At 44.5% G+C, this 21,301-nt stretch overlaps 1 protein-coding gene across 2 annotated transcripts; it reads right to left on the bottom strand.

Annotated features, from left to right (window-relative positions):
* On the bottom strand, positions 1–20,835 carry LOC109471436. 2 transcript variants are annotated; one of them, XM_019770745.1, is made up of 11 exons: positions 20,723–20,835; positions 11,511–11,799; positions 9,512–11,198; positions 8,883–9,146; positions 8,277–8,366; positions 3,787–3,903; positions 2,756–2,900; positions 2,069–2,192; positions 1,507–1,628; positions 808–903; positions 1–459 (listed from the first exon to the last, which is right to left on the bottom strand). In XM_019770745.1, exons 1-11 carry the CDS (start codon positions 20,793–20,795, stop codon positions 347–349), a joined length of 3,120 nt encoding a protein of 1,039 aa, XP_019626304.1. In that variant the 5' UTR covers positions 20,796–20,835; the 3' UTR covers positions 1–346. The 2 variants fall into 2 exon arrangements, with proteins under 2 accessions (XP_019626304.1, XP_019626305.1); XM_019770746.1 differs by lacking the exon at positions 20,723–20,835 and adding an exon at positions 16,337–16,482 and having other exon boundaries at positions 2–459.
* Positions 20,836–21,301: the final 466 nt, after the last annotated feature.

Genomic DNA, 21,301 nt, shown 5'->3' on the forward strand with positions numbered 1-21,301 from the left:
CTGTAGTTTCTGCCAGCTTACTGGCCACTACAGTGTATGACATTAGGAGATGGCAGAAACTACGGAGGATGGTACCCAGGCTACATTAAAGCCTATTTCCATAGGTTACAGTGTTATAAGTTTTCAGTTGCTAGTATTCCACAGTCCAAAAGAAACAAAAATCACAATACTGTACAGAACTGTGCTGAATCATAAACCAGTAATGAAGGAAGAGAGAGGTAGTATTCAGAGGAATTTCTTTCACTATGTACAAAATTACAATCGAATGATTCCTTCCAAGCCTCCAGGAGCAGCACAGCCATCCCAGGATGCAATGGGGAATATCCCAGGGGGCCGCGGGGCTACTTCAGCTCAACAGCCATCCCACAATGCCGAGCAGCAGTGTTGAGAAGAGGACGCCGGTTTCACGCCAGGTTGTTGCAGAGGAGGAGACCTCCCCAGCCTGAGGAGGAGTACCAACTACAGGGACAAAAAAAAAACACTGGACAGGTTAGAAACCACGCAATCTGATACATTTACCACCAAAGCACGTCAGGTGGGATCGTGTGGCGCAACGGCAGCGTGCGCTACTCAGAATCAAGAGGTCCCAGGTTCGAGTCCTGACATGCCACCGATCTTGTGCCCTTGGGAAAGGCACTTTACAAGACTTTCCCCACTTAACTCAAGTGAAAATGAGTATTGTCTGTCCAGTATTCGTTTCTATGTGCAGGACACAACACCAGCAACAGCTGCCTCTGTTCTGCACTGTTCCAATTTCAATAAATCAAATCAAAGCACTGCAGAGGTCAAAAATAGTTGCAGACTTACCGTAGCTCTTGCAGTTCTCCCCTGGTGAGTATTTCCCCAGTTCACTGGCCTGGCTCCCATTCACTAACCCAGTAACCTTACCTGGCGCAATGTCACCTGCACATAACAGAAAACAACACAGGAACGTTCAGCGGAAGTAAAACATCCCAAACTGTTACAATAATTTATTGCAAAATTAAATTGTACCTCATTTTCCAGCAAGATTGCTGTGCACATTGCCATCGGTTTGAGATTTAACAATCAAACCAAAAATTGACGCAGGTTTTGATTCAAAAGCTGACTGAAATGTCGTTGAAGAGGTTCATCAGTCATGTAATATAAGTAGAATATTTCTCAATCAGTGACTGTTTTTGAAAGGTAGAAACACGCACCTCCAAATTTTCGATGTCCACTGTACATCTTGATCACGAGTGACCTACTGTAGTCTCGCGAGAATATGAGACTAGGTCGAGACTTGTACGGATCAAGATGTACAGTGGACATCGAAAATTTGGAGGTGCATGTTTCTACCTTTCAAAAACAGTCAATGATTGAGGAATATTCTACTGACTGACTGACTGATATGACATTGAAGATGTCAGTGTAGGACCAATCCTTTTACTCTAAGGTGTGACAACACACAATACCATGTGAATGTCATTTTAGAGATTACAGAAGCTCCGTATTGAAGTTATTCGTGTATGATAAAAATTTCCTTACCAAGAACGTAGAAGGTGACCTCCTGGCACTCCTGTATGGCATTGGACTCAGACCTGTAATAGATGGCGACTTTCCACACTTCGATCTCCAACAGGCTGGCTACCGTGGAGCGGAAGTCAGTCCTTTGTGAGAAAGAAATAAGTTTGCAGTTTGCAAATGAATGTGGATATTGGTACAATGTGAATGAAATATGAATTTGGATTGTTGTTTTAATGCAAAGGCTTACAAGTACTAATTTTTCCATGTTTTTATGACAGTCACAACAAACAGTAACTAGAAAGGTAACATTTGCAAAGCAAATGCATAACGTTTACCTTCGAAAAAAAAAATTATGGAATGCTCTGTTAATTCTTACTCAAACACATTCATATATGGTCAAACAGGAGTCTACATCCCTCCTGCTAAAAATTGCAACATGATGTAACCCAACACTAGTTACCATGGTGACAGATGTCTGGTTCAGGTCATTGACCTTATTGGCTTGGAGAAGAAGAAGAGGAAACAGAGCGAAAACAATGTCTTCCTTCAGTTGACATAATAATTACGATATGTTTTGACTTACGAGTCGAAGTTATCGATGGGTGGGAACGCAATGGTGGCTGTCTGTGTCATAGGTTCGATGGTGCCACACCCCAGCCTGCCACCCCCGCCATTCGCCTCGTGCATCACAATGGAACGACCCACAACTGCACAGAGAGGAGGCATGAATAAACTTAAGTACATGAAGTGTCAGATCAGTTCGTGATTATGACATTAGAAGAAATAATCTTGGCACTAGGTGTCGACACTGTGAGGGATAATAAGGTAAAAATGTTATGCCAAATGTCATTTCATACAGGAAATACAATGTATTGTTGAAGGGACAACAATTGTAAATGAATGATTTTAGAAACGGTCAGGTAGCATCCACTACCTTTTGTCAGTGACACTGACAGAGAAGTTGTCAGAGAAGTAGGTTTATAGAATATGAAAGTTTATTGCAAATACTTGCCCGAGGGCTAATTGCAGTTACAGACAACATAGGAAAGAAAAATACAGTGGTATGTGAGACTATATCTACGTCTAGCATTATACTATATTCTACATACTAGTAACATACATGGTACTAGTTTTACTGGGTTTGACTTCTTTTTAGGCAATGGAAGACGAATTTACCCACTCCTTTTATAATATGTGGGTTCTTTGATTTTAGTAGTAAAATTGTTTTTTTGTTTATAAATAGGAACCAGAATATATAGAATGGCCTCACCTGTGAGCTCGCCAAAGAGAGGAAGATCCACGTCGGTGTAAACTCGGAGCCCCCCTCCCACCGAGTACTTCCCCTGTTTCCCGCTCAGATCTCCCAGCTCGCACCGCAGGGGGTTCCCTGGCTTGCACTGGGTGGCGTAGTTTCCCTGCAGTTCACAAGTAAACAGTTAGGGGGAGCCTGAAAACGTATTTCATCAGCTGCACTTGAAGCCAAATTCTTAAAGCAGTTAAGTTTCATCATCATCATCTTCGCCACTGTAGTCATCTATCGACGATGCGGGCCTCCACCGCTCTCCACTGTCTTAAGTTTACCCTAGGAAGTTGCCCCCAGGAAGTTGTGTTACAGCTTCCCATCCATGAATTTTTCTGTTAACATCCAAGCAGATACAATGACAGTAATCTTTTTCAGGGTTCTTTTACAAAACTCTCGGTCAACTTTCTTCTGGCTCCTGGCCAGCTTCTGGGACCTAACTTCCTGTGCCAGACCTTTTGTGCTCTGTGGGTAGTCCACTGTATTGCCATGGAGCAATTCCAATAAAAATAAAAATTTTAGCCTCTGCACACATGAAGAAGCCACACAGGCGAAACCGGCCGTGTGACAGGCCGAATAAAAGTTCTAAACGCGAACTATGCAGCTCCAGATGTCTTACTGAGGGATGACTGTGTGTGCGAGATGTCGGTTAGCTTGAGGAATGAATCCCTTCTACTATACAATCCAATAAAAATTAGTAAGAACTAGAAATTTAAAGTAACATTTGCAAAGTAAATGCATAGTGTTTACCATCGCATATGGTCTGCTCTGTTAATTCTTACTCAAACACATCCATATATATGGTGATAGGAGACTAAATCCCTCCTGCTATACAATTGCAACATGATGTAACCCAACACCAGTAACCATGGTGAGCGACAGTCTGGTTCAGTCAGGTTAGAGGTCACTGTTGGGAGAAGAAGAAGAAGAGGAAACGTAGCAAAAACAATATGTTTTCTCTCGGTAAGCATAATACAAAACAAGCAATAAAAAAGTCTTACCCCCAGGTCTGCATTGTAAGGGTTGAAGTGTCCCCTGCAGCTGGAGCAGGGAGAAGTGAGGGTGTTGCCGTCACCGTTCACAGGCTGCTCATGGATGTGCCAGCTGTGGTCAGACGTCTGCAGGGCACACAAGACACAGGGAGTGAACAGAGAGAAATACACTGTTTCTTTGTTTGTTTGTTACTCCGTGAAGGAGGTCAGGACCTCCGGACGGAGTGTTGTGAAGAGCTGTTTTTTTGTGTTCGCAGTCAAAACACTGGGTTCTCTTTGTGTAATCGGCACGCAATTTTATACGCCGTCTGCGGGCATGCCCGTGTTGGTGCACGAATGTGTATTTTTGCCGTTGCTGTTTTCGCGGTCAATGTGATATTGCAGATGCACCCCTACAATTATGAGGCAAATTGGAATGGTCCAGAAAAACCCGTTGTTTGGAATAGCGGTGGGGGGTGGAACTTCATGCAGACGTGCGGAGGGGTCGATAAGTGGTACCATAGATGTTCGCAGCCAAAACGCATTGTTCCGTACGTAGCATTTCTGCGTAATTTGGCATGTGGTGTGCCATTATGCCCGTGGTGATGCACGTCTTTTTATTTTTACCCTAGCAGTTTTGATATTGGAGTAATTGCTTATTTTTTAAACATCCCTATAATGTCGTTGAGATATTTTTGCCCGGGTATCTGACAGGCGGTAGTAACACTCGCGGTGCTGGCCGCAACTGTTGCTGGAATTTGGCATAGCCAGTCGCGCTTAATAAGTAACAGGCACAGTAAGATAGCCTGGGTGCCAGACGCTGGCGTTCATAAAGCGATAGATTTTTTTGTGGAAAGGCCCTAATGTACGCTACTGTATCCGCCGCCCAACCCCAGGCTGCCCCAAACCCAATAACGTGGTCCCCCACAAAGAATTTTTCTAACTACAACCAGTAACTCTGGTCTTCTTCAACAGACAGTCTACTCAAGATACTATCTATTGAAAGCTCTAGGTCACTAGGTGAGGAAAATTCTTTGTGTTGGAAACAAAAGTTTTAAGTTGGACTGTCCCCCAGGCTGTGTTACATATATATAGCTTGTCTCCAATACAACACAGAAAAATCTGTGTCATCCGTTCTGCTTGGGACTCCCTTTGTTTATTTACTGCACCCAAAAATACCTAAACTCTTAACAGAGAAACATACGGTTACATTTTTTCTTTGTTGGTTTGTTTAAAGTTGAAACTTTTGTTCTAAAACTGTTCTAAAATTATAACACCAAGTCAAAACTTGGTCCCCACAAAGAATAGTTCTCACCTAGATCTTTCGACCTGTAACTTCGGTCTTCTTTGACTTTGACTTTTTAGACATGTCTATTGAAGATAGTCTATTGAAAGATCTGGGTGAGAACAAAAGTTTTAACTTGAAGTCTTGAATTTTGAATACATCGTGGGAAAAATTTGCTGTAATTTAACATCTGAGCTGAAACTTATAATCAACTTGGTACCAAAATCCTCACTCAATTGCAAACACCTGAGATGGTCTCTCTTCTATTGTTGCTATCTTTTCTTGCAGATTTGGTAACGTGGGTTAAGGAATATTTCTGGGATCACTAGTGTAATCCTAAGAAAATCATCTGATAACCTTAAATGACCCATTCTCTTCAGTACCCGCCAAACCAGTATCATCATTGCGACCTTCAAACTATCTCACAGTGACAGGAGAGTGCTTATTAAGTTCTTTGCAAGCAGTGTCTTCAATTCAAATTCTGCATACCATCACGCACGCTGGTAATGTGGTAAACAAAGTTGCAGGTGGTTGGACGACATTTGGTGCCAGGGGCATTTTCTTTGTGTGCTGTACACTGTACATGTAATTTGCTTTGACCACACTGTTAAAGTTTAATAATCCAGGCAAAGCAACAAAGGTCACTAAGAAAAGTCAAGGGCACACTGTTCAAAGATCGCTATTTCAAGTTGTAGGTGAACCTACATATAACGTTACAGTTAAATTTCTTGTGTTAGGGGCTGTGATTTTCTTTGTGTGTATCACAAGTAATTTGCTTTGACCACATTGTCAAACTATACTCAGTCTGGCAAAGCAACAGAGGTTGCTTAAGGTCACTAAGTGAAGGTCATTTTCTGAATGTCGAGGGCACAACGTTTGAAGATCAACATTTCAAGCTGTAGGTGAACCTTCATGTACAGTTAAATTTCTTGTGTTTAATATTAAAGGTGCCAATGTCATGAAAAAGACTTCTAGACATTAATTTGTTTTTTACGGAAATGTTTTGACTCAACAATAACAATGATAATTTTGTGAATTTCCATCAAGTTTCGTTTGGTCTTCCAACCCTGGGGAGAGAGGATACTTGTAAATATGTACTTCTTTTTCACTTCAAAGTCAGTTTTTTTGTTTGTTTTTTTGCATTCTGGTCGAGGACTCTTAACTTACATTTGTAGTCAAGAATGAGGAACTAAGAGCATGCAAAAAACAACATAAGCAACTTCCTGCTGCAGGCAAGCACGACAGACAGGTAAAGGTGAACTGTTGTCATGGAATCGTCATGGAAACATGCAGCAGGCGTGACTTGTTGTTGTAAGACTCAAGAGTCAAGGACTCTCAGCTTCAGCTAACCAACAATGGGACTTAGAGTTAGAATAGCAGTGTACAAAATACTTTTTTGAACCAGGTTGCCCATCAGAATTTTAGGTTGCCCCACCTATAAAAGTTACTACTTTCCTCAAATTAAGTAATCTTACATACATAATCCTTTGACAATATTTCTAACAGCCTTTAGTTAACTGATACTAGTAATAGCCATTAATACCTAAAATTAAAAAGCATCTGCCAGATACAGTGGTGCAAGCCAAGTGGGCATAATTTTGGGGGGAGGGGGGCATTCTTAAAATCCAGGTAGCAAACTGGGCTACCTAGGTTCAAAAATAAGTTGCCCGAAGTAAAATTTGGTTGCCCAGGGCAACCGGGCAACCAGGTATTTTGCACGCTGAATAGCGTTAGTCGGTCGTAAAATATGCTCCAACGTGGACTGAGTTGGAATTCTACTTTCATCTTTTGCTTTGTGCTATTTCACTGATGCCAGAAGGCGCCGGGCTGTACAAAACTTCTTTAGCATGACGTTCAAGTGTAAAAGCTGCATGAGTTGTGCAATTACGGCTTCTGGTGTTGGAAACAATGATCATAGCTAGAGGCAAAAGTGGGAGGCTTAGATCAAAGGGGAGCTTGTTCTGAGTTCAGTGAACTGCACATCAAACCTTTGTGTTGTTGGAAATATGTACTCTCCAAGTAAAGGTTGGGGTTTTGGCTTATGTTTTGGCTTGTTTTTAGGCTTTTTTATCAGGCTTTCTTTTTTGCTTATTTGTTGGCCCAAAAAATACGAGTGCAAAAAACAAAGCCTGATAAAAAAATCCTAAAAACATGCCAAAAATAAGCCAAAACCCAAACCTCTGCTTGGAGAGTAGGAAAGATGTCTGCCCTTCAGCTGCCATATAATTATTATTCTACACCTGTCCCATGCATTTCTCAGTTTATCAGGGGATGTGGATTTAGAAAAGACTCCCCACCAGGCACAAATTGAATTAACATTTAGAGCGCTTGTGGGTGAAAATCAAGTTATTTTTCTCTTTGAAGTCAGAAAAACACGGAGATTAAGAAATAGGTGGTGGCAGGAAATTTCCAGGTGACTCCGCAACTTTTTGGAATTCTAGTCAGAATTCCGACAGAAATTGTGGCACCCAACCCAAAAATGGATGAACTCTACGTCAATGGGATGAAAATTTTTGTAATTCCAGCACGTACTTCCTGCCTCTAAACTATTCAGTAAAAACATCACTGATTAAAAATGATTTACAGTGGATTCAACTACCATTATTCAGGTTTAGGCCACACAAATGTGGTTTGAAAGATGACACACCTGGTTAAGTATTCTATGTGTTTTGCAAGTGATGTCACCTGTGTGGCATTTTCCCCCTTCTCCACCCCAGACTGGTCTTGAAAGATCCTCCCAAAAATATTTTCATTGGGTTGGTAGAACATGGGATATTGAGCTTTTCTATTTACACAGCCAGGTAAGTTTACGTTTCAGACACCTTCCTCACACCCTCTGACCATAGCTGCCTCTCACTGCTATACAAAGTCATGAACATTGTACATCTATGTAGCCAAGAAGCAGTACTCCATTCAGAAGCTCTAAGTCAGAGGAAGATGTCTGACAGGCATCAAAACATAGGCAAGGTGAGTCAGACTTTACCAGTTGTGTAAAAAGAAAAGCTCAATATTCTATGACTGATGATGTCGTAGAACTTCTGAACTTGCATCATTTAGCCTCTGTACACCTGAAGAAGCCACACAGGCGAAACCGGTCGTGTCACAGGCTGAATAAAAGTTCTAAACAGGAACTACACGGCTCCAGATGTCTTCCTGAGGGACGACTGCGTGTGTGAGATGTCGGTTAGCTTGAGGAATGAATCCCGTCTACTACTATATACTGATGATGTCTTACCTTTTTGCTTTTGCTGGTATCCTTGGCGTACCTGATGTCCACCTGCAGTGTCGTGTCACCCCCGCTGCCGTCTGCATAAATCACCTGAGTCTGCAACAGGCAGAAAAAACTCTCCAGTCAAACTTAATACATTAGACATACTCACCTCACCTATCCCTTAACCTTAACCTCGTTGAAAGTCATTGGGGCACCATGACTTGATCCACTATCCTCCTCCATTTAACTCTGTCCTCTGCCGCTCTCATGGCTTCACCTACATAAGCTCAACCTCGTACTCTCTTTTATGTTGTCTTCCCACCTCTTTCTGTGTCTACGCCTTTTTCAACTTATTGGCACTATCCCTAGTAGTACAGTATTTACATGCCCTAACAACCTTGCTACATACAAACCATATCTCAGCTTGCGTCTCATTACAGTGGTAGGTTATAACGTGGTCCAGTAGCTTCTACACTTCCTTGTCGATGATATGATCAAGGTATGTGATGCCCAGGATTAGAATACATGTAGACTGGGGTGTAGCCTGAGTACCCTCCTGTTTGTATACCTGGCCTCCCATACTCGAGTATACAAATAGGATGGCACCAAGGCTACCTCTGAAGTACTCACCAAAATGATTTTGCCTTCGATGGAGTTTTCACCCGCTGGACTTGTGGCTTCGAACTTGGCCATGGCGGACACCGTGGACGCATCCGGGGGCAGCACTCGGGTCAAGTTCGCGCAGTGCCACCTGCCGCCGCTGTTGTCGTGGATCACGATCGACCTCCCGATGGAACTGTACGTCCCGAACAGGGGCAGGTTGCCGTCCAGGTTCGTCTCGGAGAAGCCGGTCTGTCCCTGCATGGACCCGTACTTCCCACTCAGGTCCCCGATCTGGAAGACAGAAGAAAAATGTCCAGATTACGCATGATGTACAAAATCACTAATAAACTGGTGGATGTCCCAACTACTAAGTACCTAATGCCAGCCCAGAAGAGAACAAGAAACAGCCATGTCTTCAAGTACCAGAGTTATCAACCAAGGATTGAGGTGTTCAAGAATTCATTCTTTCCTAGAACTATTGCAGAGTGGAACTTGCTGTCACCAAGTACAGCAGGTGCATTGTTATTGGATAGCTTTAAACAATGTCTAGAGTTCAAGGGTTAGGTGTAACAAGTCGATCGGTGTAATGTAGCCAGCCTGCAAAGCTGGTGTGTTACGCCGAAGGTTATACCGGCTATACAGATACAGATACAGACCTCATACTGGTCGCTCGTTCCTCTCCCGCTGGCGGGGCTGTCGCCGATGACGACGTTGAAGGGGTTGTAGTGTCCGGCGACGGAGGTGGCGCTGCACGGGTCGTCCTTGCCGGACGGCACAGGGAGCTTGTGCACATGATACGTGTCCGCGTTGTTGCTCAGGCCCGTCACGTTGATGACGGTGGTGGTGGCGTCGAACGGAGAGGCCTGGGTCACGCTGAAGGTCCCTGAGACGACGCTGCTGACGCCCCCCTGTGCGTGCCACCTCTGCGTCGAGACTTCCACGGCCGGCAGCTGGAAAATGTTCGCGCAAGCCAGCCTGCCGCCGCCGGAGTTCGCCTGGTGGATCACCATGGAGCGGCCGATCACGGCGTGCGGGCCGGACAGCGGGAGATCGACGTCGGTGAAAAAGTTCCTGCTGACGCCGTCCTCCGAGGTGACGTCGATCTTCCCGTGCTTGCCGGACAAATCTCCGAGCTCGCAGCGTAAGGGGTTGGTGCCGCGGCACTGCGAGGCGTAGTTCCCTGATAGGTCGACGGCGTACGGGTTGAAGTGCCCCGCCGTGCTGGAGCAGCGGTTCTCCACCGCGGCGTAGTCGGAGCCCATGGAGTCCTCGTGCACGTGCCAGCTGTGGTCGGACGTCCCGGCCGTCCCGTCGATGTACGCGACCGAGAGGAACACGGACGTGTCCATGTATGGCTTGTCCCTCACCTGCCGCAGGACCATGTGGCCGGCCACGGGCGTCTTGAACACCGCCATCGCCGTGACGACGTCACCGGGGTAACCGATGTTCGCGCACACCCACCGGCCGCCGCTCGTGTCGTGGATGATGACGGAGCGGCCGACGATGCTGTAGCGCCCGTACAGAGGGAGGTACCAGTCTGTCTCGGTTTTAGACATGCTGGACATCGCGCTGAGGTTGCCGAACTTTCCACTCAGGTCGCCGAGTTCGTACTGGTCACCCGTGCCCTCGGCGGGACGGGGGTAGCTGGCGGAACTGGGATCCTTGCCGAAAGGATTGAGGTGGCCTCCCGTGTACATCACGCTGCACATGCTCACCTCAGCTGCCTTGACCGGTATGGGGTACTCGTGGACGTGGTAGTTGATCGCGTTGGCTCTGATGTTGTTGACGTTTATGGTAACAGTGGTGGGACCGTACGGAGAGTCCTGGGAAAAGTCCACTGTCCCCTTAACCCCGCTCATATCGAACCTTGCAGACACCGAAACTGCTTCCAGCTGGTAAATCTCTGCACTTGCCAGGACAGCGTCAGAAGAGTCCTTCAAGACGAGACATTTTCCGACGATGCTGCCTCCGTCGGACAGAGCCAGGCCGTTCTTCGTGTCGAACTTCCTCCCGCTCGCTGAAGTTGCTCCTACCGTGGTTTGCCCCAGGCTTGTGACAACGCTGCCTGTTGAAGCACACCGGTCTCCACTGCTGCCCGGAGCCTTGCTACGCACCTCCCAGTTGTTACTGGTGTCCGCGGCGGAACCCGTATCCTGGCTATAGAAGAGGTTGGATATGACGACTGTCTGGGAAGACGGGTCGTCCGACTGCTGACGGAACATGACGACACCGCTGACTTTGCCACCGAACTTGGCAATGGCAGTCGACATGCTGATGGACTCCGGCAGGATGGTGGCACAGCGAACGTTGGTTGAGTCACTGGTGTCAGTCAGGAGTACGGATCTGAATTTGGAAACAAAACAAAACTCATTGCACTGTGTATTTCATACTTATTTGATTCTAATTCATCCGTTCATTTTCTTGTTTGAGTTTTGAGTTTTATTCAGACTTTCTTATATTATGTATTACAGTATTATAGTACTGTACTTTGTAACCAGGTAATATGTTACCTTTATTTCAGGTCTTGTATTTATAGTAGAGTTCTTATTTGATGCTTGTCTCCACGTTTGTATATGTGGGTTATCTAATACCACTGCCTTGATAACCTGTGTCTTGGCCTGTTGTCATTGCCAATAAAGAAAGAAGTTTACCCACCTGTGAGACAAGGTTTTCCCAGTGAGGTCCGGTGTAACAGTAGAAGTAGGGTTGATGTTTCCGCTGAAGTCGTGGTAACTCGCTCCCAGGTTGGAACAAGGTTCTGCCGTGTCGTACGCAACCGGAAACGTCCGGATCTGGAGGCCCCAGGAGCCAGCGAGTCCGGTCAGCGCGATGTCGACTCTGGTCGAGGCAGCCGGCTCCTGAAAAGTCACGGTCCCTCGCGTTCCGCCCATGTCAAAGGTCGCCTTGTAGGTCAGGGCATGACCCCCTCCACACACCGTCAGTCCTGTGAGGGGAGAGAGAACAAAAGTATGAGAATCATTGAAATCCCAAAGAGTCTACAAAAAGCCCCACTCGGAGCCCCACTCTTACACACTCGGAGTCCTCCGGTGCGTCTGTTGTTCCCCATCTTCCGAGGGTCAGACACGGACCACTCACATCAAAGAGCCCACCACACCTTTCATTTTCAAACAAAGAGTAAGGGCATGCCCCGGTGTGCGATGATCAAATTCTACAGTCCGGAGTTGATGATTCACTACAAATCACCTGGACGGAGGCCTAACAAACCTTCGTTTTGTATAAGACTTTAGGTGTGCCCTTGATAATCACCCAGGGTGCTAGTTGGGCAGCCTTGGCTGCATCTTCGGCCTAATGAACAGATAAATACAACTTGCTCTTTTGTGAAACATTAACACCACAAGCGCAAAGATAATACGTGCTGTTATCCTCTCAACCAACAAAATAAATGCTGGTAGAAACATAAAATCAGTCTTTGCTGGTCGAGTTAAAAATTAAAAGTCAAACAAAAGTGACATTTTTCCTGATGTTTGGAAAAGTAGAAATAAAGTTGACAACAATTCCATTTGATGGTGAAAAAAAATACCGAATTGCTTTTAGCTTAATATAATTGTAAGTGGCCGCCTGACTAACCAGGCCACCCTAATGGGAGAAATGAGGCCGCATACAGCGAGAGCCTTCGAGGCGAGGATTTAACTTCCATTGTTCAGAAAGTCACTGCCTGAGGAGCCTTGGCAATTGAATGTTGGTACAATAGGACCTAATCCTCACAAAACCTCAACCAGTAACTACTATTAGTACCAAGCCAATTTGAACCAGTGGCATGTGTATCGTCATGTGTGCGGAGCTTTCTTATCTTGACAACTTTCCTTTCAACATTGAAAAAATGACACGCCCAACACCGTTGAGTCTTGGCACACCAAATATCCTGTATTGATTGTCACTTCACTGTATCACATGTACACTGAGCTTGAACAGACTTTTCGTTTTCAGACTTTTTTTTTTTACGGAATAGTTCAATGCAAGGCCTATGCGACCACTTCTCAGCATTGAACTAGAAAGATGAGAGAAACATGGCTATGTCAAGAGATGGCGGTGAACGTTTGATTTAAAAGCCTGTAGACTTGTCTCTGAAGTTCAAATACATGGTGACAGGTTGTTAGTTTTGCCGACCTCTAATGCACACCTAAATTGGGATCAAGTTTTCTTTCATCTGGGCTGGGCCGGGCCGGGTTTCATCTGGGCTGGGTTTGTTGGGGAGTTGTTTGCAGCATGTTTCTGAAGGAACAAAGCCTGGATGCCAGTTTCCTGATATACATGAGTTCCTCAACTCCAGGAGCCAACATGCCCCCAAGGAAATTCATGATTACACCACATCCTACACCTCCACAGTTAGGCCCAGCCTGTTATGGGTGACTGGCATCCAGGCATCTAGATGCCTGGATGCCAGTACTAGATTGGGCAGTACATTCACTTCCTTGTACTTGCACTTCAAGTTGCAGTAAAAGTCAATTTACCATGAAGAAAAGATGCCTGATCTGTATACACCAGTTTTATGCTGAACAACATTTTCTGGCCTGGCTCAAGAACTTAGTAGAAGTGGTTTAAAACCAGCAGCTTGAATTGAACCAGTTTAAGTATTACCGTAAATTAGATAATGGATAGAAGACTTCCCAGAAGCTGGAAACTTGTCTAACCAGTCTCGGACGTCACACAATGAAATCTGTATCATGCTCATTTAGTTGTGCATCATCAGTCTAGATCTTTATTAAAACAGAATTCCTGCTTAATCTTACCCCAGTGCACATAACAAACTTCGGGAGGGGCACAGACGCTTGTTCTGTGAATCATCTCCTATAGTGGCAGTATAGGAGATGATTTTCCTGCTTACCTGCATTGGTGCAGGCTACATTAGAGAAAATTACCTGCTGCACCAGACAGATTTTACAAACAGGCAACCAGCCAGCCAAAAGCTGGTAGGATTGTCGATGTCCAGTTTAGAACGCTCCACATTACCGGCTCCATTCAGAATTTAAAAACTGTTCAAAAACTAAATATTACAAGTTGTATTACACTTCATACATTGTAGGTGGTAACAGACAATACACCAAATAAAAATCCAAATACACCTACACCTACATGGCCCAGTGCAGGTTAGGTGCAGGTAGACATCAGAAATACCCTCACAGCACCAATTTTACCTCCACCATGAATTCATGACTTGCAAATTTGCATTTCTAATGCACCAGTCATCAAAATCATTTTAGCTGCACTTTCATAAATAGCAAATTGTGTGTTACTACTACAACACAGCTAGAAAAATCACTTTTTCCCACTCTGTATCTGCTTGGAGATAGGAGGTTGTGAATATCATCACGGCTGCATGACGCATGTTTTCCTTCCAACAATGAGGTGATAACACAAGCCAATCAAGTGTAATCAGACGTGATCGTGGTTGTTTTGTTTACTGACGTGGAAACAATCACCACACAATGCTGCAAAAAAAGCAACCGTTGGCAAAGGGGTTCATATGTGACTGTGAGAAACCTAATACACACCTGAGAGTGAATTTTAACACTTGATGCTAAACCTGTTGGCAAAAATGCAATGTTTTCTGATGTGGAAACAATCACCACACAATGCTGCAAAAAAAGCAACCGTTGGCAAAGGGGTTCATATGTGAGAAACCTAATACACACCTGAGAGTGAATTTTAACACTTGATGCTAAACCTGTTGGCAAAAATGCAATCAATGGAAATTTTGTTGTGCTAGAGAGAGAAGGAGACATGCTACCTGGCTAAGCTGGATAAACATGTATCCGTGAAACAGAAAAAAGGTGTTCTGAGTGACCTTCCTGATCATATTTGAGAAAAATAAAATGATTTTCAATCTCAAGAAATTAAAGAAGACAAAAGTTAATTTACATGCGTAAAGTCTCACCCAATCCAATCAAATATCAAGGAATTTGGCGACAGAAGAAAAGAGGAGAAACTTGAATAACAGAGAAAAATGATTAACTTGAGAAACAGAGAAAAATGACAGCAAAACAAACTAAACACAGTCCTAACAAAGACAGTGTTTGCTTGCTATGAGGTTCACTTTCAAGTTCATTGTTTACACGTAACCAAAACTATTGTTCCAGTGAAAGTCACATGTAACATTACACCTTTGAAAACCTGCCCCACATGTGGAGGAAGTTTTCCTTGACCAGATGGTTTCAGCCCATGCCCCCACCCACTTAACTAGACAAGCCATTTATCTCCTTATACAACATGGGACATGTCTGACCCACTTAATTCTCTTTGGGTAAACCTATACACCTTTGAGTTTGCTTTGCTTTGTTTGGAAGAAGCCTGCAAGCTAAATATGTGATTCACTTACCAATTTACTAGTCAGTCTAGCATATGATAATTTATTATGTAGATTTTTTTTGTCATTTGTCACCTGTAGCTTTGAAACGTGTGCTTTTTAACTAGAACGTCATCAGACAGATTTAACGAAAACGTTACGGCAATACTATACAAAAATGTCAGCTTGTCATGGAGCCGGCAAAGGATTTCTCCTTGTCAAATCTCTTATCTCTCAAAGCATATTGAAATGTGGTCGGACAGGATACCTGTCCCTGTGTTGACCAGGATACTGTATTTCGCTTTATGTTCGCGGTAACAAAAGTTTGCGGTCTCAGAAGAATGGACATGTTTGCGGAGTTACGTGTTTGCGGTGGTGGCAGGTGCCAAAAAAAAGGAAGTCAGGGAAATGATTTATTTGTTCACAGCAATGATAAGTTGTTCGCTTTACAGAAATGACTGCAAAAACTGCGAACATTAAATCTACCGTGAAGAAATTGTGAGTCCCTCATACCGTGGCGTAAATTACTGTATCATACGTAGCCAGTCCTCCTGAATTTAGCACAGAGCGTGGTTAGGACTCCCCCATGCAGACCCTCCATTATCTAAAGCAGATGCCAATGTGTCCGGCCAGACAGTGAACTTTGGCTGAACTTTGGGATGGGTGTTAGTGTTCAGATTCAGCAGGGATTCAGCAAAGATTCGGGGATCTAGATCCAGCTACCGAGAGAGAGTTAGGGTGCCGAAAGATCGTTCTTGTTGTTGAAAATGGGTCAAGCAAAATCCATTAGTCTTGTTACCGAAAATGCCGTCTTTTGATCCTTCGTCGATAGTTCGATCTTGCGGTCTGTACCACAGCTTGCTTGAAAATGAAAGCCCGGACAACGTACTGTCAAGGAGCATAATTTGTGACCGGGCCCTTATCACATAAGACGGTCAATAAAAAAAAAGCAAACACATAGCTTCTATGATAGGTAAACACCGTTAACGTTACTATATCTAGGTCAAAGTACGACCGATCATGCCGGTTTGCCCCACACCCCTCGTAAATCATAGTTTAGATAAAAGCCTCGGGGTCGAGGGTCCAGTGCAGTGCTAGGCGCCGCCGGTCCTCGGTAACCCCCCAACCTTCTAAGCTTCCTGGTCTTCCTACAATTCTACAGCGCTTTTTTACTCACCAACAAGTAGCCAGACCACGGCAGAAAAACAACACCGAGACATATTTGCGTCTAGGTTGGTGAATATTCAGCTCTGGGCGGCGGCGGTGGCGCGTGTGTTCGCGGTCTCAGCTCCCTCACAGCGAGTGACCGCCGTAACTCATGTAACTTTCTGACTTCTGTGTTTACTTAAGGAATGGTATCGTCTGGGTAGCAGCGTTTTTTCTTAACTCAAAAATTGTCCAGCAAAAAGGATATTTTCTACCATATGAACCCAGATAAAACTCTTATTATGGTTGTAATACATATGTAATCTCCTTTTAAACTTCCTCGGATTGGAAAAAAAGGTTTGGCATACACCTTTTCCTGCTCCACCCCTCCGCTTCCTGAATGGTCGAGTCTGATGTTCTATGAAGCCCCGACGACACGCCCCAAAGCCCCCAAGCCAAAGCAACTCTCCAACTCCAAGCAAAGGTTTGGGCTTCGGCCTACTAGTCTGGTTTTTGGCAGAAACTGACTGTCAGACAGAATCGCCTGGACTACGCACGCTATTGAATAAGTACGTACGCACTACGTGAGCTTTCTCTAGTAAATAGGAGTCAAGCAAGGAGTTGAAAAATATTTATCAATCTTGTTTCAAACCAGTTAATTTTTTGCTACTTTACAAGATAGTCGTAAGCCTTTTGCCAAACGGTCAAGGTCGTTTATTCTCTGCTACATATACAAGCTATCTTCCCTCTCTCAAATTTCAACAAAATCGTCCTCAGAATTTGATACAATCGCAGAATTGAAGTCGCTCCACTCAAATACCTAGCCTCCTGTGCAGGCTCCTGGGCAGGTAGAAATTTTGATACATCGTTTTGAAGAGTTTTTAACGCGTTATTTTAATAGCCGGTCATTCTACAACTAGTCGCCGAGAGAAGGTCCCATTCCGCCCACGGGCTGGTTGTAAGATGGCCGGCTATCAAAATAACGCGTTAAAAACTCTTCAAAACGCTGTATCAAAATTCCCACCCGCCCCGGAGCCTGCACAGGAGGCTATTGAATACCAGTAAGTCGTCAGGGCCTGGGCCTGGGCATGCCATCATGTTACTAAACCGGAAAAACGCCGGGGACCTACGCAAATCAGGACAGTTGACTAGTTACAATTACAATTTTTACGCCCGCGGCCAACATACTAGTAGTACAAAAGGTAGTAAAAACTAATTCCGTGTGCGCTTCTTGCGGTAAATTAAAAGATCATCAGGATGTCACGACACTTAACCACCCTACCAGGCACCGCGGATCACTGGAAAAATAGTAGAAATTGGCGGAAATAAAGGGATAATATACCAGGGGAGTAAGAAAGAGAGGGGATCCAATATCCGTGGGTTGCATATTGGTAGCCTCTACCAGACTTCGGGAAGCGGCTGGAAAGATCATGGGTAGAAATCGGCCAAATACAGAGATAACATGCCAGGGGAGTTGGTCCGGTAGAGAGAACTGTTTTTGCGGCAAACAGTTACTTTTAGCCTTTTTTAGGGAGATAGCAGTGCAAAAAAAAAGAAGAAAAAAAAAACATAAAACGTGCCAAAAATAAGCTTAAGCCCAAACCTCTGCTTGGAGAGTACGGTTCAAGAAGTCAATGCAGGCGCTGCCCCCGAAGATGATTACCCCTGAACCTCTCCTAAGGCTTAAAGTGACTTTCTTTCAGCGCTTTTACTCACCGATAAGTAGCCACGCCACGACAGAAAAACAACCCCGAGACATATTTGCGTCTAGGTTGGTGAATATTCAGCTCTGGGCGGCGGTATAGTAGCACCGTAGTAGTACTGCGCTGCCCGGTGAGCGTGCTCGCGGTTGCAAAAAAGCTCCCTCACAGTGAGTGACAGCCGTCGGCTTGTGCCTCCTGCAACTTTCTGACTTTGTGGCGTGAAAAAGGCTCATATATATATACGGTCAGGGGCGAAGGTGTGGCGAAATGACGCCCATCACAACTAATCTCCAAGCAGATCCTTCGGTGGGCCCGGGGAAGACAGCATCCAATTGGCCAGTCTGTAACAATCACTGGCCAATTGCCTTCCCCCACCGAAAGATCTGCTTGGAGATTCCATCACGACATCGTGCGCGTCATCCGCGAACCATACAAAGAATTGAATGAGACGAGACGGAATTCGTGGGTGGTTGGGGGTGTACACGTTTCGGGGTAACTGCGAAAACTTCCAAGATATCGGGAAGTGCATTTAGATAAGAAAAGTATCACTAACTGTGAGATTATGACGTGAATTCTTCAAAAATAGACATCAGTGTGCATTCACGATGTTTTGGGTAAGGTAAGATCACGACATTGCGACGTCATGTGGCGTCGGGTGGCGTAGTGGTAGATCGTTCGACTAGTTGGGCCCGGAACATGTGTGGACATGCGCCCCGACGTTGTGCCCTTGGGAAAGGCACTTAACACGACTTTCCTCACTCCCACCCAAGCCTGACTCCGGCCAGGTGTGAATGGGTACCTAAGTTGGGGAAAGTCGTATTGAGGTCACCTTGTGGCGCCGAATGGCAGCCGCACAGACCCTTGCGACAGTTTCACACAAAAAAAATTGTGGAGCAAATATGTGTTATCATATGTGTATTATTTAATTGTCGTGATTTGTATTGATTATTATGTGATACCCTGCGACTGCACGGGTACTGTTTGGACAATAAAAACCATTCATTATTATTATTATATATGTTCTTATCTTTTCAACATCACAGAGAAGCGAAGAGAAGTCGAAATTATGTAACAAACTGTAGTGCTAGTACTAGATTGATCTTGTTGTGTATATATCTGTGTATTCAAGTTAACCTTTGTACCTAACCCAGTGGGTATGTTTGTACAATAAAGATCTTCATTCATTCATTATTAATTATTATATAATAGACTAAAGACATCTGTCACAATTTTTAGATAACTTAAGGTAACATGACGACATTATATTGCGACGTGAACTGTAAAGAAGCTAGTGCCATGCTTTGTGTTAAAGGTAAACAAGCCCATGGCCTTTTTACACGTCCCCAAAAATGTCCTGCGACGCGCGCATCACGTCGACCGTCGTAGTCGCCCCGTGTAAACCGGGCCTACATAAATGTTGTGAAAAATGTCTGCTGCGATTTTTTTCAATCTCCTAAGAAAACAGAAGTCAAAAAAATGATTAGAAAAAAACACACAGTCATAGTGGCTCGTAGTATTGTGACATGTCCCCCACGTTTTTTTTTAAATTTACTTTTGCATAAGAACGGTAACATCACGACATTGCGGCGTGAACGCTTAAAATAGACATCTGGCGAAAGAGAGAAACATGAGAAAAAAGGTTGACAACTCCATTACCCTATATCTACTTTTATCTGACGTTAAAATCTTTATCTTAACAGTGAGAAAGAATGTTTTGAAGCAAGCTTTTGTCATTTATCCATCGCTTGCCTTGAATGTACGAGCGATCTTTTTCATCTACACCTTTGTTGACAATTTAGTTATATTATTTTTCCCGCTGTAGTTTAACCAGTCATGTTGTACGTCATGGCGAATTTATTTATTTCAATCGCCTCGTTTGAAAAGTTATATCGTCTCAGGTTGTTCTCATGCCGCATTGGCCCTTCTTTTTCCTCAGTTCAAGAATTAGAAAAGCAGCGACGTCAAGCGACGTCTGTAAATATTGCACACAGGCTTTTCCTATCTTTTGAGAAAACGCACCATCATGGAACAACGTTAGGTGGTTTACAGTGAAAGTTTTTTTTTTTACACAAAGGACAAGGACAATGACACGTACATTCAAGTTACAACTTCTTTTGTTACGCGACATACACACAAATTAAAACAGCAATAGAAAGGTAACATTTGCAAAGCAGATGCATCATGTTTACCTTCACCAATTACATGGCCCAAATATTCTTTTTCGTTTTTTATTTTTACTCAATGCACACTCATATATATAGTGACCATACAGCCCCTCATGAACTCAGATCTGCATGGCACTCGCAACATTACGTAACCCAACACCAGTTACCATGGTGACAGACGTCTGGTCCTGGCCATTGACCATATTTGTTTGGAGAAGACGAAGAGGAAGAAGAAGAAACGGAGCAAAAACGTCTGCGAAGGTAAACATAGATATTCAAGTAATTGTACACTGAATAGGATTACTTCAAGAGAGGCATAAAAGAGGCCATATACATCAGGGCACTTCAACCATCGCTCAACCGAGACGGGGGGCGATATCGACTTCAGACAACTTTTGACCCTTTGCTGACGTCACACGTGGGAAAAATCACGTGTCCACAGCATTTGGGTCAGATAGCTGAGGAAGACTGAGTGATTCAGTCGAAAATTTCTGGTGAGTCAAATTTTCAGTTGGAGAACAGTTTAAGTTTTTCATGAAGTACACTGACCTTGGTGATCACATTTGGTGGATGTCCGCAGCACGCAGAGGTGTAAGAAGACCGTCAGGGCAGACAGGCGCATGGTTCCCTCCCGGCACCCCGGGACCCTGCACCGCTCACGGCATGGGCCGCTGCCACGCACCGCGCTCCTGTAACACACATATAACATCATGACAGGGCAGACAGGCGCATGGTTCCCTCCCCGGGACTCCGCACCGCTCACGGCATGGGCCGCTGCCGCACACTGCAGCACAGACAGTCTGTTTGTTTGTTTGTTTGTTTGTTTGTTTGTTTGTTTGTTTGTTTCGCATAACTGGTAAACCGCCTTCAGGCGTAACACACCAGTTTTGCACAGTAAGTATAAGCAGCTCTTGGCTGCCGAAGGAAAACGGCTAACGGCTCGATACTGGTCTGGCACTCAGGGTAACACACATACAGTCCAGTCATGGGCCGCTGTGACACACACTGCGCTCCTGAAACAGTCCAGTCATGTTACGTTTGTTCGTTTGTTTGCTTTTTGTTTGTTTGTCACCCTTGCGCGGAGAAGGTTGTGTTCTTTAAGGGCCGTGTGCTTGTGTGTTTGTCACC

Source organism: Branchiostoma belcheri, unplaced genomic scaffold, assembly GCF_001625305.1.
Source record: "Branchiostoma belcheri isolate BF01 breed outbred unplaced genomic scaffold, Haploidv18h27 scaffold25, whole genome shotgun sequence".
Taxonomy (NCBI): Eukaryota; Metazoa; Chordata; class Leptocardii; order Amphioxiformes; family Branchiostomatidae; genus Branchiostoma; species Branchiostoma belcheri.

Bases quoted from the DNA above. Each gene is read 5' to 3' on its own strand.
- LOC109471436 (XM_019770745.1), bottom strand. From the start codon at position 20,795: ATGCGCCTGTCTGCCCTGACGGTCTTCTTACACCTCTGCGTGCTGCGG. The intron at 8,367-8,882 runs GTGAGTACTTCA...TGCCTGTTGCAG, and splicing joins TCGAAGGCAAAATCATTTTG to ACTCAGGTGATTTATGCAGA. The intron at 1,629-2,068 runs GTAAGTCAAAAC...TTTCTCACAAAG, and splicing joins CCCATCGATAACTTCGACTC to GACTGACTTCCGCTCCACGG.